Consider the following 15056-nt stretch of genomic DNA (forward strand, 5'->3'; position numbering starts at 1 on the left):
TGAATGATTTCTAACACCCCTTCCAACTCCAACATTAAAGGTCTATAGGGGATCCTCTTATTCAGGCAAAAGGGAAAACTCTGGGAAAGAGTTTAAACAGCTAAATGAACAGATGTAGATCAGCCAACCTTCACTTAATTCATTAGCTGATATTAGCCAAATCCAGGCAAGTCTGGATTTGAATTGATGATCTTGGGATGGGACAAAAATGAGTCTTCCCAGCAAATATTATATTTCAACAGCTACCATTATATTAGACTTTTTCTATTCATTTAAAATATATTTTCCAGGAAAAGTGACTACTATTTTATAATTAATTGGTTCATTATAATTATTGATAAGTTTCTAAACTTACCCTTTGTTTCTCCTTTGAACCTAGATATCTGGTTCAAGTTAGCAAGGATTAATTGTTATTTTTGGAGCAGCCACACTTTTCCACATGTAACTTGTCAACCATAGAACTTGATTTATATTGGAGTTCAGTAAATGAAAAATTCATTATCATTTCAATGTTGAGCTAAATACATTTTCTTGTGGCAACTTTTTTTCTATTTTAACCTTAATGTGATTTTCAGAAGTTTAAGAAAAACAGATTTCTTTTATATACCACTGACAGATTAATTGTTCTAAAGTATAACAACAATTATTTCCTTTATGCTGACTACTGAACACATACAAATTTCTAACACTCACATTCTAAAGACTTCTACAAAAGTTTCCCAGTCAACCTCTTGTATCTTGTAGCCTCATCTTTTATATCCTACCCAGGTAATCATGTCTACTCTTTCATTGGAATGACAAGCCTTTATATTAAAATGCAGTATATGTTCTCCTGAAAACAGAAAATAAAACAACACCAACTAACCACCAACTAACCGAGAGTTCTACAAAATCATCCTTACAAACACCAGGACTAATGGGAAAATATGGTTGGGGCACATCTCTTAGAACCTATACAACTTTTTTTTTTTTTTTTTTAAAGTGCCCATTTCTATAGTTTTTTTTTTTTTAATTTTTATTTTGAAATAAATTCAAACTTACAGGAACAGTTGCAAAAACAATACAAAATCCATACACAGAACTCCAGCATACCCTGACCCCCCCCCCGATACCCCATCCACCAACTTTAACATCCTGTCACAACATTTCTTTCTTTCTGTTCCTCCCTCCCTCCTTCTCTATCATCCATCATCTATTGCTCTGTCTTCTGAACATATGACAGCAAGCTGCACACATCCTTGAACAAACAATGTAATTCACATACACAATTCCCATGAACAAGAGCATTCTTTTATGCAACCCCATTAAGCGCAGCTAAGAAGTTCAAGAAATTCAACATTGATACAAAGTTTACATTCTATATTTCCTTTTTTTTTTTTTTTTTCTTATGTCTCACTATGTCCCTTTGAGCCTCCTCTCCTCCATCCTCAGATTCCATCCAGGATCATCCTCGGCATTTAATTGTCATTGCCTATTTAGACTGTCTTTTTCTTTCCTTTATTTTTTTTTTTTTTCAATTGTGGAAACATATATACAGCTTAAATCTTCCCATTCCAACCCCTCCTTAGCATTCCATTAGTGGGATTAATCATATTTAGAATGTTGTAATGCTATCACCTTCCCACCATCTATTACTAGAAATTTCCCTTCACCCCAAACAGCAACCCTACACTCATTTCTTAACTCTGCATTGCCCTGTCCCCCACTTCTTGTAACCCATACTCTACTTTTCATCTCTATAGTCAAATTCTCTGATAATTTCTTTGTGTTTACCGTGGGGCTTAAATTTAACCTCTTAAATCTATAACAATCTTGTTTTTCTTTGATACCAACTTAACTTCAATAGGACACGTAATCTATGTTCCTATACTCCTCCATTCCCCCACCTTTATGTAGTTCTTGTCAAATATTACATATTTTACATTGAGTCCAAAACACTGATTTCTCATTAGAGTTTATGTATTTTATATCCCATAGGAAGTAAATAGTGGAGTTACAAATCAAAAATTATTGACTTCTATTTGTATTCCACTGTAGTCAGAGAATGTGCTTTGAATAAATTCAATTTTGTTTTTTAAATTTATTGAGGCTTGTTTTATGTACCAGCTTATGGCCCCTTCTGGAGAAAGATCCATGATCACTAGAGAAAAATGTGTCATGGTGATATGGGATGTAATGTTCTATATATGTCTGTTAAATTTTTCTATATCTCTCTCTCCTTTCTTTATTTCTCTGTCGGTAGAGTTCCCTTTAGTATCTGAAGTAGGGCAGGTCTTTTATTAGCAAAATCTCTCAGCATTTGTTTGTCTGTGAAAAATTTAAGCTCTCCCTTGAATTTGAAGGAGAGTTTTGCTGGATAAAATATTCTTGGTTGTAAATTTTTCTTTCGCAGAATTTTAAATATGTCATGGCACTGCCTTCTCGCCTCCATGGTGGCCACTGAGTAGTCACTACTTAGTCTTATGTTGTTTCCTTTGTATGTGGTGAATTGCTTTTCTCTTGCTGCTTTCAGAACTTGCTCCTTCTTTTCAGTATTTGACAGTCTGATCAGAATATGTCTTGGAGTGGGTTTATTTGGATTTATTCTATTTGGAGTTTGCTGGGCATTTATGCTTTGTATATTTATATTGTGTAGAAGGTTTGGGAATTTTTCCCCAAAAATTTCTTTGAATACTCTTTCTAGACCTTTACCCTTCTCTTCCCCTTCTGGGACACCAATGAGTCTTAAATATGGACATTTTATTTTATTTATCATATCCCTGAGATCCATTTCTATTTTTTCCCCCATTCTTTCTTTTGTTCTTTCATTTTCCATTCTGTGGTCATCAAGGATGCTGAGTCATTGTTCAACTTCCTCTAATCTTGTATTATGAGTACCCAGAGTCTTTTTAATTTGGTCATCAATTTCCTTTATTTCCATAAGATCTTCTATATTTTTATCTACTCTTGCAATTTCTTCTTTATGCTCTTCTAGGGTCTTCTTTATGTCCTTTATATCCTGTGCCATGCTCTTCTTCATGTCCTTTATGTCCTGTGACATGCTTTCATTGTTTGATTCAGGTCTTCGATTAATTGCACCAAGTACTGTGTCTCTTCTGATCTTTTGTTTTGGGTGTTTGGGTTTGAGTTCTCCATATCGTCTGTTCTTATCATGTGCTTTACGATTTTCTGTTGTTTTTGTCCTCTTGGCATTTGCTTTACTTGGTCTCCAATTTGTCAGAACTACAACTTGATGGCGTACACTTTCTCTAACTAACCAGCAGATGGCGTCCATGAGTCACCTATTCCCCTCAAGTCAGTTCTCTCCAACTTTGTCTTTGTGGTGTGTGGGAATCTGCTTCTTGTGGGGTTCAGTTGGTGTACTAAGTTTGGGTGTGTTGCTGGTGCTGTCTGCCCTAAATGTGGGGCGTGTGTCTGGGTGGTTAGGGAGGCAGGGCAGCTTTAATAATCAAACCTCCAAGGTGTTCCCAGAGATTTAAGGCTGTTACAAGAGTCTAAGCCTTCATTTCAGTCTTGCCACAGATTGTCTCTGTCTCTGACCCACAAGTTCTTGGTATTGGTGTAGGGTCCCTGGGATTTCTGAGCGGGTCCCCTATCCCAGCTGTGCTCTTCCAGGACCTCTGCTGAGGGAAGGCTGTGCCACATCGTAAGTGCACACTGGCCTCCAGGGAAACCCTGGGCCGCTGGGCCGTGCAGGGGCGTTCCCAGCCTGCTTTAAAGATGGTTGAATGGGGGTGTGTTAATTTCCCCCTTTTCGCACAGCTCCGCCTTCCCAACTCTGGGACAATTAGCTGTGGGTGCACTAAAAGCCACCATGTGGCCTTTTGTGGTGTGTGTGCAGTGCTGCAGGAAAAGACTCCCCTTCAAACTGGGTTTTTTGAAGCGGCTCTGGGCTGTGGGTCCGGCCCTGGGCGGGAGCGTCCCCAGGCCGCCGGGGAGATGTCTGCAAGGGATGCGGTTTCTTTCTCCTTTTGTCTCCCCTTTGCCTCCCTGGCCCCGAGACAATCAGCAGTGGGTGTGGGAAGGGCTATCCTCCACGCTAGACACTGAAGCGTTGGCTACAGCCTGCTCCTGCCCTGCTTCACTGCGTGGTTCTCACTGCCATATCTGCAGCTGCTCCTGGGTTTGTTTGTTTTTTTTTTTTAAAAAAAGAACTAGTCCATCTCCAAATGCCAACCCGCGGTTTCCCCACACCGCAGTACAGCTGCAGGACTTTCAGCCAGCTTACTCATTCATTTCAGAATGCAGACTTCCGGTTTCACCAAATGCACAGTCCCTGTAGATTTAGCAAAACTTGTCCGGCTGGTGCATCGCTGGAACTGGTGTTCTGGGTCACTTTCTGGCTTTTATCTAGTATTTTTCACAGAGGTGTTTTTTTTGCCTTGTCTCACTTAGCTGCCACCTTAGGTTCAGAACTTATACAACTTTGTAATACAACTTTCACAAATACAATAATGATCCTGATCAAAATATAGCCCAGCTCAAAAAGCTAGGTCAACAAAATCTAAAAATAATTATCCCAGAAGATAAAGAACTCTACCTTAAAAGGAAAAGGTGAAAGTAGTTTGACAGCAAGAGGTGTAAGGAAGGGGTGACCCTGCAGAGTGATAGAGATGTCATAAAATTGCACAGATGGAGGAGAAGTGGGCGATGAACACTTCCTAGAGAGCACTCTAAGTCTCACCAAGCTGAGGGTGAGTGCGTGGGCGAGTGCACATTGTGTGCATGACCGTCGTGGGCAGCAGACACTTTGACCTGATGTCTTCAGCAGTGTTGGTAGATCTTACATTTAGCTCCTTTTACTTGATGATGCAAAACCTTAACATGCTGTGAAGAACCACATATGAATCCATGTAACATGCTGTGAAGAACCACATATGAACCCATGAGACTTCTGCATCGTACCAACATCATTCTCCCATTTGCCAATCCTGGATGTGCAAATTCACATTTCTGAAGGGAGCATTATGGCAGAACGGTTTTACTTTTTGTTTTCTGAAAACATCTCTGGCTTTCCAGCTCTCCTACTTTTGCTCTGGCTGTTGCCTGGGACGAGAATGCTCTCCCCATCCCACCTGCCATCTCCTCTGTTGGGCTCTTCCCATGTCAAGGACCACCCAAGGGTCACCACCTTCATGATGCTCTCCACCCGGGCCTGGCAAGATGTATGTGCCTTTTAAATTGGAAGTAAAAATACAAACTTATTAGCACCAAATGCTTTTAGAATTCTATGTGTGTACGTTAAGCTTCCAGATATTTAATTTAAAAACTATTACAGCTTTAATTTAATACACTTAAATCTTATTTTAGGTTCAGTTGATTAGTGGGCTCTAGGTTTTCTGATGCTTAGAAATTCTCTACTTCTAGCCATTTGTTTTACCTCTTCTATTCAGATTCTATATACAAATAAATATTCTCTATATATGCTATGCCTACTTGCTAAATATTTTCAAATCCCTACTCTTACTATACTCTGTCTTATAATTGATGATGTGGATACTGGCCCTTGCCCAGGCCTGTTTGGCTCCTTGCTCTCCTTATCTACTTAAGCAGAATCTTCAAGGCCCCTGGGTTTCAATTTGAAGCACCTCCAGGATCCTACAGATTAATTTGAAAAAATTTATAGCAGATAAAACTTGGTTAGAGTCCTATATTTTTTCATAAATATAAATAAAAGAAATTTGGTTACTTAACCAGTTTGGGAAAGGTTCCTTTTAAGAAAAAAAAAAAAAAAATACATTACTCCAAAATACCCATGGACAGACAAAAGCATCAGGACTTGGGAAGAGTAGGAAGAGACAGTCTTAACTATCTTAACCGACTGTGTTGAAATACCTTACTTTTGCAAATTTTACAAAAACACACGACCGTGTACAACTCTGCAAGGGCACCTCCCAGGGTCTGGGAAAGCAAATGGGGCAGAAACTTGAAGCTTCATTAGCTTCACAGTAAATCTACCTCTACACATAGTCACTTGGAACCTGTTCCATCCCATCTACATGACAGTAGAACATTGCACACACACACACACACACACACACACACACAAAAGAGCTTTTATGATGCACAGGACAGACCTTGGGAGAGTTCTCATCTCAACTAACCTCACAGTACATCCTTTGCAGTCACCTTCTTTTTCTCGGAAATTCCACAACCCTATGGGTTTGTTGTCAAAGTATGTCTCTCCCATACAGCCGGTGAATGTGATCACACGTACTGCATCAGCTTTCTGCAGAGAGAAATAGTGTATTTGTTAGATTTCAAAAATTATCTTGGAGTATCCATGAGAGCTGTAAACAGTGGAATCCCGAGTAGTTATCCAGATTTTTTTTCTGATTTTCTTAGTTTTGCACATATTCATTTTTTGACCATGTTTCATCCCGTACTGACTAGCAGAGGGGTCGATGAAAGGGAAAAGCTCAAATATTTCTTCAATGGGTCTTGGTTATTTTGTACTAAACCAGTTTATCGTTATTAGCAAATAAACACTTGCTAGCTTCTGACCTTAGGCAAGCTGCTTATCCTCTCTGGAGATTCTAATTTTTCTTCGGTGAAAAGGGATTATCATGGGGATTAAATCAGATAATGTATTTTTGATATCAAGCTCTGTGCCTCTCATGGAGAAGTGTTTAAAAACATTAGTGTCCCTATGCCCTTCTCTTTGGGCAAATCTGAGCTACTTAATGCACTAAGAAGATTTCTCTCCAGCTCATGAGAAGCACATACTGACAACACTAATGGAAAAACAAACTTACATATAAGTTACCCTATGGCAGTGCTGCTCCCAATTTTTCACATCCTTTCACATCCAAGCAGCTGTTTAGTGCAGGAGAATGAAAGGAAAGAGACTAACTTTGCAAGAGAAGGGAGCATGTCACGGTTGTTTGCTGATATACACAGCACAGAGCTTGGCATCCAATAGGGGCTCAATAAATATTTGTTGAGTGACAACCCTGGTGTCTTTCTCACAGAAAAGATCCCATGCTTGATACATACCAATGTGAGGAAGGAGCAGAATGGCCCAACCGACTATAGAGTATCTTGTAATTAAACAACTATTTGTTTTGACATTCACACATTACAAATAAATAGTATATTCTGGAGTTTATGACTTTAGAAATGTGTACCAAAGCTAATCCACATTTACTTCTGGGCAAACAAATGAGCTGACGTGTTTGGATTTTGGAATAAATGTAAGAAGATCGTCACTGAAGAGTTAACAATTTCTGGTGATAATTTTGCCATGTAAGAAGAATGTTGATCAGAGCTGCTGACATTCATAAGTCAGAACAGTCCTTGGAATGTTCTGCCATCAGAGTTGGAACCTTCTCTTAATTTTCCAGAGGTTGATTATCTTACTTATGGATTCTACTTGCATTTTGCTTTTCCCTCTTTCATCCTGAAAGACTATACTTGGGACATGTTCCTACGCATTTGAATTTTCAATAGCAAGTTCATTTAGTTCCTAGTTTTCAGCCTTTGGTTCATATTCTGGTGTGGCAGAAGCCTTGAAACTCTTGACTAAAATGATTTTTTAAAGATTTTCTGTGGATTTCATTTGTCTATGTTTTCTCTTTCTCTGAGACTGACATAATAAAGTTGCTTTGTACCAGTGACATTTGCATGATAACAGTTCTTTTTTAAAACTTCCTTATTTTGAAAGAATTTCAAACTTAAAGTACAGTTGCAAAAATAATACAAAACCCATACAGAGAACTCCAACATACTCCCAACCGAGATCTGCCAGCTTTCAACATTTTGCTACATTTGCCACATCATTCTCTGTCTATCTATTTATCTATCCTATCTATCATCTATTTTCTAAACATTTGAGAGTAGGTTGTATCCCTCATATTCCTTGATCACTTAATACTTCCATGTACTGAATGATAACAATTCCTGTAATTTAAGGTGTGACTACCATGTCTTAGGCATTTATCACATATTTTCTACATATAATCTCACTATCCATTGTGGCAATGAAGCATGGTATTTGAGTAGAGACTCACGTGTCAGTTTACCCATGTTCAAATCCTAGTTCTGAACTTACTAGCTGTGTGACCTTGGCCAAATCACTTAACTTCTCTGTGCCTCAGTTTCCTTAAATATAAAATATGAGAGAGTATTATTGTCTACCTTTTGGGGTTGTTCTGAGAATTAAATAAGTTTATTGATGTAAATTACTTAGAACAGCACTTGGCCTATAATAAAGACTCTATAAATGTTATGAAAGTTTATTATAGTATCTTATAACAGAAAGGCAAGATAGATATTTTTATCTTTCTTTTCTAGTTGAGGAAGCTACAGCCTAAGAGGTTAAGTGACTTGCCTGCATTCATATTTTAGTAAATAGTAGGGCAGGGAATCCAACTCAGATTTGATTTCAAGATTCAAGGCTTTGGCACTACAATGTGCGGCCTCTATATTTATCTTTCTGGGAAGGAGAGGAAGTTGGAGATATGATGACGTATTACTATGCACCATATATATATATTTGCAGTTCTAAGAAAGGAGGATGATTTTAGAATGTGTACTTGTGGAATCAATTCCAATACCTCAAAGTCACATCTCATACACAAAGCAAATAAAACAACCTCATTCCATGTAAAGGTTGAGTTCTCATAAATTGGGGGTCACCTTGGTTTTTCACATTTTCTGCCTAATCTCATTCCAGGATGATTCTGACAAGCACAGGATTATCCTTTATATTTGGTTGTGTTCTTACATCTCACCCAAAGGTTGTTTTCCCACACCTAATTCCATTTAATCAACACGAGCTTCTTTAAATTGCAGGCACTTTGCAATTTGAAATGCAAAAGGACCTGTCATGAAGCAATTATGAATATTAAGTGCATTACCCTATAAGAATGAAGAGAAGAGCAACTTGAAAACTTTTAAACCAGATCATGAATTGGAAGCTTATGGCTCTTGTGATATTTCCCAAGGTATTCATAAATCTTTTAATTAGATGTGAGTTTGAACTTTACAGCACTTCATATCTACAAATCATAAACTGATTCATAAAATGAGGTATATTTAGAAAACCACTTTGCTATGGAGCAACTAAAATGAGAATATGAAAGTTGATGTCACAGAGGAGGGCAAAACAGCTGTTTAAGATGAAGATGCACAGGCTTAAAAATATTGTATTTCCAGTTTGAATATTTAAAGAAGAAAATTCTCACTGAAAATAAATGTGTTTTCATAAACACAAGTTAAATAAAACGTGGTCAAGTCTTTGGAGAGGTCATCATGCCTTTTCTGAAAGTAATAAATGTCTAGAGTTGTCTATCTAGAAAGAGAGAAAAAACAGGATGGGGAGAAACACATTACCTTTAATTTCCCAGTCAAGCCACCAACAAACAGCATGGCATTGGCATCCACATCTAGAATAGTGTACCCTGGGGGAGAGACTGAATGGTATGTCCCGGGTACAATGCTGGCTTTCGGTCCATCTAGGGCTCTAACTGAAATTGTTCCATTTCTCCCAGTTCTTCCAGGATGCGTGTTCAGGTGAAGGGGAGGAAAATACAGAAAACAGATTGTGTATCACATTTCTGATAACTTTAGATTTGAGAGGTATAAATTGAAGAGACTTGTTTTGGTGTATTTAAGAGATAGCTGGAAGCTTTGCTTCAAACATTTCAGATTTATTCATCTCAAATCAAAACCCCGAGTCTGATCTTCTCTACATGTTTATGGTAGGATTCAGCTAGGACCAGGGATCAGCATACCCTGATCCTGTTGGTGTTCATTGATGGGAAATGACAAGAGAAACAATTAAGTGATGGGCTTGCTATTGGGTAAGTGGAAAGTCTTTTTTTCTATTGCTTTACATAATATTTTACTATTTACCAACACATACTATTTTACAATTTTTATTATTTAATTCAGCATTTTGCTTAATTTAATTTAGTAAGTGAATCCTAAATGAGTCACCCTTCTGCATTATAAGCTATATAATTTTTCCTAAAATCCCTTATTATATCTTGGATGCAAATTTGCTGAAGCAGTCTTCCTGGAATTGCATGTCTTTTAGTGTTTGGCAACCATCTTGATGTATATAGTGTAAAACCTAATCTTCAGACTTAGGTATACAAATTGTATAGAAGAACTGTACTTTTAAATTTGATTAATAGAATTTCAAAAGTTATTATCATTTATTTCATTTTTTTCCAGTGACTGATTTCCATGGATTGCTAAAGATGGAAATCTGGTTCTTCTTCTGAGGCAAGCAGTCTTAAAAAAACTTCAGTGTTTTATTTCTCTCCCATCTGCCTTATTTTGATTCTTTCCCTTTTCTTTGAGAGTGCAGTACTAAGTGAAATACATGGAAACAATAGAATGAATTTATTCAAATAAGGTACATCTTCTTTAATGGAATGTTGCTCTTCTGATAGAATTTTGTTGAGTATACATGTCCTTAAAGCTAGTAAAGCACTTACTCTCCCATATACCACTATACCTGCAAATACCCCCTCCTCCCACATACATGCTTTTACTGAAGATTAAAAAAGATACTGGTAATATTGCTTCTCATTAACTTTTTTTCATACATATTTTATTATGGAAATATTTAAACATATACAAAAGTAGAATGGATTTCATTACATTGATCACCTAGATTCAAAAATTACCACTTCTTCAAGTCTTCTTTCCCCTTCTGACAAGTCCCCTGTCTGCCCTGGGCCCTTAACTACACCTCTCAATTATTAGATGTTCTGGGTTTTGTAGGGAGTTGAGAATTGGGAAAAAAAGAGAAAATGAAGGACAAGTATTGAGGAGAAGAATGGGTACTGTAAATAATCCATATGCTGCTAAAAGTGGATAACTGAATTAAAGCTTCAAAGATAGATTTACTGAGGCAGTTCCCTATTCCTTGCTATTTTAAGTAGTGTGGACCTGCCATATCGCACTTCCACGTGGCATTTTGATACTGCATATACATGCAGGCAAGGTTGCTATGTAGACAACAAGAGGAAACTGCACTCCAAAGAAGGCAGCAATAGCAGCTCTGATCTCTGGCTTCGGTTGAATAGGGCAAATGTCAGAGACTTCTTTTACAAGTGAAGTAAGATACCTGAAAACAGCTCAAATCCCACAGTTCCTACAGGACACCAGATGAAGGGGTCAGAAATGTCACTCTGGTCAATATTTTGATGTCTTATCAATTCCTTACAGGTACTCCAAAGATACCCATTTACCCCACACATTTGTACCTGTATGTTTAATATATAAAATCCATACACTTTTGCATATATACATTCACTGCAACCTTTCTGAACGGTAAATAAGAATTTTCTTGTAATCTAAAAATCTCCTTCAAAATTACGTCAATTTCAATTATTTTCAACTTTATTGAGTTAATTACCTTGAAGCTTCAATACGGTACCAATACGAGTCATCAATAGTCAAATCTGGATACTCTACACGTCCAACTCCAGATCCAACATCCCAGAGGAAGCTAACTTTGCCCTTACGCATTTCTATGGCCAGAAAGTCAATCTGGTGCAGAGAAAAACAGCAACAGATACCAGGTATAAAGCACTCTGAAAGCGGAGGACCGCGGAGTTCTTCTCTATTGGTGCCATTTATGGACATGTGTAATAATTGGAAGCTGTACCGTAAACCTTCTTAAGTGATATGGTCTACTATTATGGATGATTAAAATGATACTTTGTTATTGCATCTTTAGGCAACTATATGTCCATAGCATGGAGAGATATGTGTTATAATTTCACCAATTATAATTAGTTCTCATTTTGAGACAAAGACTTTTCTCACTCTATTCTTGTGGCAGAAATAAAAGCAAATATTTGGATTCAGAATTCATTATTGTTTTCACTGAGGATGCTGGCATTTTTGAGGGGGGTCACCATGCTTTTAAACCTTGGTGACTCTGAACTCCTCATTTGAATGGCAAGTACTGACTTATGCCATTTCTGGCCTGCTGAAAGGTTGTATTCATTTTGGGAGGTCCCCACGCATGCAAAGTTGAAATGTCAGACTTTGAAATGTTCAGAATCAGAGCTTTTTGAGTGGGCTTTGGTTGCCATGACTTCCTTTATTTTGGCTAAGTCATAAATTCAACCTGAATCAGAAGAATTTTCATTGATAAGAAATTAGTACATAATTTGCCATTTTTATTTCATTAACATGAAAGTTCATTGTAAAGTTATTTTCTTAATGTGGGAAAAGTAAAAATAAATGGCTTTATAACTATTTATGTTTTTTTGAAATAGCTGTATCTGAAAATATTATTATAAAACAAATGTTGGTGTACTCACAAATGAAAACAAGTATGCCTAAATTCTCTAAACCAGGTCATGTTATTGGATACCATACATTTTTCCCCACTAGCAGGACTAACCTCTGACTATACACATATACAGTAGGCAAAAGTAAAGCTGAATATTAGACTTACAAATTTGGCACTTCCAAGATAAAAAAGGAGGTTGTCAGCAACAGCTGTCTTTACATTGACAATGATATTATTGTAGCTTCCTTTCTTGATTTCTGGCTTGTATGTTCGAATGCAGTCACCTCCGGAAGACACAGACACTTTGATCTTCAAGAAAAACAAGGTACAAAGAACCAAGAAGGTTTGAAATAGCTTCTAAAAAAACACAAAGCCATCATTTCTTCTTTGAAGTTATTTTTCTGTCATCAAATATTATCATTCATTATACTCATTAACAAGGGCATAGAAGAGCAGTTTTTCAATAACATTTTGACAATGAGCTGCTCACAGTCCCATGTCTTGCTAGCATGCTACAGTTTTTGAAGTGTGCGACTAACAAATCTTCACTTTCATTCTTTCTCCTTTATGAAAATGGTAACAAAGAAACATTTTCAAAATATGACTTTACATGAAGCTGATGGTAATGATCTTCATTAAAGTTGTTTAATGAAATTTTAAGATTCAGATTTCAGTGGTTTTTGGTATAACTTATAAAGTAGGAAACCATTTTCCTTTTAGCTTTCAAGAGGAAAATTACCTACCGCCTTCTTACAATTGAAGGAGGTTAAATAGATTTTGTTCTAGATGTTCTAACAATAAGAATAATATTAATCATTCCACTCAGAACATGTACTTCAGAATAAATTATACCATTTTATTAAGTTGACAGGAAACGAGATGGAAACAATTTCCAGCGGTATCACTACTAACCAGCTCCTATTTCTTTGTATGAGTACTTTAAAAATTACCATAAATTTCTAAGAAAGAAATCCCTATATGAACAGAACCAACACTGTTCACACCAGGTTCTACTTCCATTTACAGAGCTTTCTTTCAATGACAAATGACATTAGTTAATTATTTGAGTTAATTCTCTTGAGGTGAGGAGGTGCGAGATCATAATCAAAGGAGCACTTTTAGGGACAGCAATGCACTCAGTGGACTCAGAGAGAAATAGTACTCAGAGTATTATTTTGCTCAGCAATAGTATTCAAAGGAGGAGGCAGAGAGAGGGGAGGATTAAAATGTTCTGTTGCTACTGGGCTCAAATGCCTGGCCTCAGGAAGATTCTTGCCCCCCAGTAACAGTGAATGTACATTTTCTTATTTCTTCTAGCATTTTGTGCTACTCATATAGTTTGCATATTTGGAAGAACGACAACTAGCATTATTGTTACCCCCATGGAAGGGCTTTGCACACTCCAAACAGGATAGCCTAGGACACCTAGCCAGGCTCCATATCATGGTGACACAACGAAGTATCTCCAAGAGCCTAATTAGGATATGAGTATAGGTAGCACTGTGACTGCTTGCCAAAAATGGCACAGACTACACTGAGGAGGTGCTGAGGGGAAACATGGTTGGATTCAGAAGAGAAAGCTAAAGAGGCATTTTTGGTTCTGACAAAGATGTAAGCCAGATGCATATGTTTGAAAACTTCTGGGGCTGTGGCAGATATGTTGCATTTCCTTTGAACCTGCATAAATCATGTATTTGCCTACCATTTTTGCCTTGTCTGATCTGCTAGGCAAATGGTATCTCCACACGGAAGAAGCCATGGGCTGGAGAGAGACAGAAGCTTGCCCCCTGGCAGGCTGTGTGTGGTGGCCTGGGGTTGGAACAACCTAAGCAGCATATTACTTAGATGGCTTTCCCTGTCCTTGATTCCACCCAAGTGAGGGCCCAGTACTGGGGATCAATTCGAGTCCTCAGTGGGTTTGCTCCCTGTCCTGGGGTGATGGCATTAGTGTTGATGTGGCAGAAGGTTAGTCTTTGCTCCACAAATGATGAATTTACCTGATGGAAAATAACTACCCCCCTCTACATACAGGGCTGAGAATAGGTGAATCAAAATGAATTGCAGAAAAATTGTGAACAGGAAATGTACTACTTTTATTCTGGATGATAATTTAAAGCAGGTATGTGTTGGGGGTTGGCAGAGGTTTTATATGAGAGTGGCTGCTACAAAAAGAGCTATCTGTGGGTTCAGAGATGAAAAGAATAAAGCAAAGCAGAAGAAAGACAATTTAGTAGAGGGAAGGTAGGAAAAATGTGGTCTTCAGAAGATGGTTTTAATGTTCAGGAAAGGGTGCAGGAGATAGTGAGCTTTCAGGAATTTTGAATAAGTAAATAAAACAATCATCAGAGAAAACCTTAACATTGAGCAAGTTTCACATTGGAGGCAGGTGCTAAACACCTCTGACTTTGATAAAAGGGTCAGAGAATAAGAACTCACAAGTGGGACTAACAGACTAGGCTATCACTGGCTGGAAATCATATCCAATTTCCTAGTAGGACTGGATTAGTCAAAAATAACTGTGTGTGTAGTTTGTTTTATCTTTACTTTGCAAATGCTTTATAAGTTTGGCCATGTTTAATCATAAATAAATGCTGTTTAATGAACACGATTAAAAATACTCTTCAGTTCTGCTTTGATCGGAAATTACTGACAATGGGTGGAACGTGTGACTACTTGATCACAGGATGAGTTTCAGCTGGATAAATTATCCTTGCAAATGCATACCTGTTAGAAATGATAGGAAACATATGCTTGGCACATTGAAAAGGGGTTGCCAAGTGTAGAAGATAGAGCAGCA

The 15056-nt window shown here is 37.6% G+C and overlaps 1 protein-coding gene across 2 annotated transcripts in view; it reads right to left on the reverse strand.

The window, feature by feature from the left end:
- Positions 1–15056, reverse strand: part of LAMA2 (laminin subunit alpha 2) — a 535576-nt gene that overhangs the window by 55371 nt on the left and 465149 nt on the right. For both annotated transcript variants that reach the window (XM_037842983.1, XM_037842982.1), the window contains exons 46-49: positions 12425–12568; positions 11372–11505; positions 9334–9493; positions 6105–6229 (exon numbers count right to left, since the gene is read on the reverse strand). In XM_037842983.1, the coding sequence (XP_037698911.1) occupies positions 6105–6229; positions 9334–9493; positions 11372–11505; positions 12425–12568 (563 nt within the window). The remainder of the gene's footprint in view (positions 1–6104; positions 6230–9333; positions 9494–11371; positions 11506–12424; positions 12569–15056) is intronic.

The sequence above is a fragment of the Choloepus didactylus genome, chromosome 7 (assembly GCF_015220235.1).
Source record: "Choloepus didactylus isolate mChoDid1 chromosome 7, mChoDid1.pri, whole genome shotgun sequence".
Lineage (NCBI taxonomy): Eukaryota > Metazoa > Chordata > Mammalia > Pilosa > Megalonychidae > Choloepus > Choloepus didactylus.